Here is a 4,677-nt window from a genome sequence, read left to right as displayed (position 1 = left end):
TGTATAAAACATCTCATATAACCAACAGATATAACACTATAAATTAATATTTTAGAACAAATCAACCAAATTAAATTGAAAAAATGATTACCCGATTAAATGGACAACGGGTAGAACGATAGATCAAAGAAAGCAACGAAAATGACTGAGCAGCAGGGATAGAACGAAGATATTTAAAGAAGGCGATAAGATTAGTAAGAGATGAGTAGTGTTATTATGATCTTTAAAGACTGGAAAAACATAGAGAACAGAATATGGTAGATGATAGTAGCTGAAAAACGTAGACAAAGAAAGAGTAAAAAGATAACATACAATATATATAGAAAAAGTTACCAGTGTCTTGCTTAATATCGAATACAAATCCCTGCAAACAGAAACCAATAAAAGTAATGATTCATTAGCAACAGGCGTCACACTGCATGAAGAGCACCGCAAAATATAAGCAATAAATAACCGGCATCTATTTTTGGGTTAGATATTACACAGAACACAATATTTGTAGATACACGTGGCAGATGAGAAGTTTATTATAAATATTATTACATTAAAATGACAACAAATATTAGACATTTATTCAAATTAATATAAATAAACGAAAATTATACATATACTAAAAGCAGAACCCAAAAAAAAATAATATTAGTAAAAAATTATGAAATTATAAAAAAGATTTTTCTTTTTCCTCACTAATATAATAATCGAGTGGCAAATAAAAAAAAAGGAATCAAAAAAGAAAAACCCGAACATAGATCTAAAATAAACAACCCAATATTCAAAAAGGGGAAAAAAATAAAAACACAGATCTGAAAAATATGAACAAACGCATGGAATGAAAACCAAAATATTCAAGAAAAATAAAGTACGAAGATAACAAATAACGTAATCGAACCAAAAAATACCATGAATGTACAACCGATGGGAAAAAAATGTAATATAAAATATCGACAAATATAGATATACAAAAAAAGGGGAGATGCAGCCCCAATAAATCTAGCGAGGGGGGGAAAAAAGTCTAGAGAGTTGCATGAAGAAGATATTTAGGAAACGAAGAAATCTGACAAAAAACCTAGAAAAATAGACTAATCTAAAAGGTTGCAGAGGGGGGAAAAATAAATAGAAAAATATAGATCCAAAAACGGAAAAGATAAACATATATCTAGAAGATCATAGAAACGAACGAACCCAAAGAAAAATATAAGCCTGTTCAATGCAGGTACGGAAGGATATAAGCAGATCTAGATCTGGCGAGGAGAAAAAAATCTAAGACTTTGCAAAAAGAACAAATATGACAAACGAAGAAATATGAACAAATATTTAGAAAAATAGAGAAATCTAAAGGGTTTTAGAAGAAAAAAACCGAAAGGGGAAAAAGTAAGTCCAGAAACAAAGGAAGATAAACATAGATGTAGAAAATCATAGGAACAAACGAACCAAAAGAAAAAGATAACCCTAATCACTCTAAATATACAAAAATAAAAACAGATCTAAAAGGTTGCAGAAGAAAACAAACGAAGAAAAGGGGGAAAAGGAAAAAATCCTCAATCTCAATTAAAAAAAAAAACGTTGAAGATTGCAAAAGCAAAGCAACAAAAAGCATAAATGACAACAGAAATAAATAATGAAAAAATGGCCGAAATCAACAAACGGAAAATAGGGAAAAAAACTCAGGCTCTGTCTCGACGAAGGAAGAATCTAGAACATTACGGAAGAAAAGAAATGAAGGAGAAAGAGAGAGAAAAGGCTACAGATAAAAGTGAAAGAAAGCAAATGAATCAAGGGCAAACGAAATAAGCAGAAGCAACAGTAAATGATCAAAATGGTCACGGTAAATACGCACACAAAAATCTATAATGAAGGGTAACATCGTAATTTTACTTTCAGGACATGATGGTAATTAAAATTTCATCAGAAGGAAAAAGTATGGCTAAAACGGAAAAGATACTGTTCATAGCACTGTAGCATGAACATTGAATCCCGTCCTTTCTTTTAGTATATCTATAATAATATAAAAAAAAATTGAATTTTTTTTTTAAAAATACATCAATTTATCTCCACTCATTCTCTCACCTCACTGTCTCTCTCCTCACTCTCTCTCTCCTCACTCTCATCATTCTCTCACCTCACTTTCTGTCTCCTCACTCTCTCAAAAAATTCCATTTCAAGAGTAGAGAAAAATCTCTCCTTTTTTCCCCTGATTGTCCTGGTCTTTTGCGTGGCCCCTGTCTCAAGCTTAACCAAATCTAAAATAAACAAGGCTAACAAATGTCTACAAATTTGTTTCATATCAGAAAGCAACAACAGCAAAAAAATTCAGTAATAGTCAAGATCAACAAATCCGCATTACAAATTGCAAGATGTCCATGTAATGCAACTTTCAAAGGACAAAGACCTCATGCTATTCTCAAAGGACAAAGATGTCCATGTACTGGTTTTGTCAAGATCAACAAATCTGCATTACAAATTCAGCCAATTGTGCAGTTTACTTGTAAAAAATTTCGGACCCAAATTTCATCCTTAACCACAAGCGTTGTCGCTCCCCAGTGATAGCAATAAAAGCTTTAGCAAGCTTTTCATCCTTTGTAAGTTGCCTATATATTTTCACTTGGGACTCCGTACTTAAACCACCAATGTTCTCAAGCACTTGAGCAATTAACTGTTTCGTGTTGACATTCACTTTCTCTGTAGGATAACCCCAGCAACATATTTAACATCATCTGTAAACCCTGGAATTTATAAAATTGGCTGCACTGAAACATATAGTTAGAAGCAGATAAAATGGTCATACTACAAAAGAAAAGAGGAAGAGTTCTCAATAGTAGCAAACATAATCACACCAAATCCGAAAAAACCAAACCAAACACAGATTAGTTAAAGGGGAATATATAATTTATGCCTTGAGTTATTCTTTAGCGAAACCCGTTGACAAACCAGTTGCCTATCATAACTACTTTCCAATGCCCTGGACTATCCTTGATCTTTCCTAAGCGTCCGATCCCTTTCATCCTTGAAAAATAACAAGTAATCATCCTTAAACGCATTAGATGTCTCTTGGGACCGGTCCCTTATTTTCAAAGTACGGGACTATAGACAAGCGCTTCCTATATAAAAAGATGTATTATAGTCTTATAGTAACATATCTAATAGAAATGCTACCTCACACTAGTTCAACTAGGCAGTACTTTTCTTTAAAGATGTATTGAAAGCATATTACATAATGATAACTAGGTAGTTGTTCATTTATTCGCTATCAAACTGTGATTCCTATTGTCTGCTTAAGAAGGTTCTGCTTGACAGTTTTTAAACCGTGGAGGGCAAGTCTTAAGCTCAGACGCCCATCAGGAACATCTGTAGTGCAAGAGAGACCGATCTCAATGACTTTGGTGAGGCAATCATATTCTCTCTCAGGGCTTGTTATAGATTGTCCTTCATTGTACACATTCCCGGATAATTTCAACAGCTCTGAGTCTAGTACTTGCACCAAATTTTCCGGGAAAAAGGACTGCACCCATCTAGGCAGATTGAGATCGGCTGTGAAACTTTCATGCGTAGGGCTCATCCCCGTAAAGAGCTCCAACAGCATCACTCCGAAGCTGTATGCATCTCCCGCTATGGAGGGTTTCTCTCCTAGACCATACTCTGCCAAGCTCAAAAACAAGAAAAATTTCTTTGTCAAAAAATGAGATTGAGAGAATACATGTCCAATCAGTACATTAATATGGTAAGAACTTAAAAAAATAAAATAAAATCCTCCAAGTAGGTTGGTATATGCAGGATGAAAATAGCAACTTTTGCATTTATACAATGTTCATTCGTTGATTGATGAATAATATAATAGACTCGTCAGATAAGAAATCAGAAATATAATTTGAAAGTAAGAATCTTCATGTAGAGATATTTAGAATATAATATATTTTTGTTGTAACATAACATTCTAAACACAAGGAGAAAAAAAAAATCATGTCATAACAAAAGTAAACACAACATAATATGACAAATAGTAAAACTACAATTTAGTTGTTATAAGTTTATACTAATTGCATCATACCAAAGAGTTACTAAACATTAACGGCATGAAAATATTAAAAACAAACATATAATATCCGTAAATAAATGAATGCTCTAAGATGTGAGCAATACTACTAACCAGGAGGTATATATCCAATTGAACCTTTCAACACATGGGCGGAGCTAATAGAAGTTTGCGTCCCAATTTTCTCCATAAGCAGACTAGCCAACCCAAAATCTCCTACTTTTGCAGTGATTTCCTTATCCAAAAGAATGTTGCTGGGCTTTATATCACAATGAACCACGGGAACTGCACAGTCAAAGTGCAAGTAATCCAAGGCACTAGCAATATCGATGGCAACATTCAGTCTTTCCACAACACTTAATGGAGCCCCATTCGCTTTCCTTCGCTTGCCCCTAATCCAATCTTCCAGACTTCCATTACTCATGTACTCATAAACCAAGGCCAGAAATTCCGTGTTCTTGAAGTCTATGCTTGAGCAGGATGTGATCAGTCTGACAAGATTTCTATGACGCACGTTCCTCAGTGCCTCGCATTCAGCAACAAAACTCTTCGAAGAGCCAGTTACGCGTGTATTGAGCACTTTTACGGCGACAGCGAATCCTTCTCTTAGATACCCTTTATATACTGAGCCAAAGCTTCCTCTTCCG

At 34.1% G+C, this 4,677-nt stretch overlaps 1 protein-coding gene across 1 annotated transcript in view; it reads right to left on the bottom strand.

Annotated features, from left to right (window-relative positions):
* Positions 1-2,535: 2,535 nt before the first annotated feature.
* The window catches only part of LOC21387717 (putative receptor-like protein kinase At3g47110), a 6,784-nt gene continuing 4,642 nt past the window's right edge, over positions 2,536-4,677 (bottom strand). The window contains exons 2-3 of the mRNA XM_024165871.1: positions 4,145-4,677; positions 2,536-3,636 (exon numbers count right to left, since the gene is read on the bottom strand). The exon at positions 4,145-4,677 is cut by the window's right edge and continues 1,444 nt beyond it. Of these exons, the coding sequence (XP_024021639.1) occupies positions 3,248-3,636; positions 4,145-4,677 (922 nt within the window). The 3' untranslated portion in view covers positions 2,536-3,247. The remainder of the gene's footprint in view (positions 3,637-4,144) is intronic.

This window comes from Morus notabilis, unplaced genomic scaffold, assembly GCF_000414095.1.
Source record: "Morus notabilis unplaced genomic scaffold, ASM41409v2 Scaffold468, whole genome shotgun sequence".
Taxonomy (NCBI): Eukaryota; Viridiplantae; Streptophyta; class Magnoliopsida; order Rosales; family Moraceae; genus Morus; species Morus notabilis.
The sequence above is the reverse complement of the archived record's forward strand: the minus strand, read 5'-3'. Positions and strand labels throughout refer to the sequence as shown.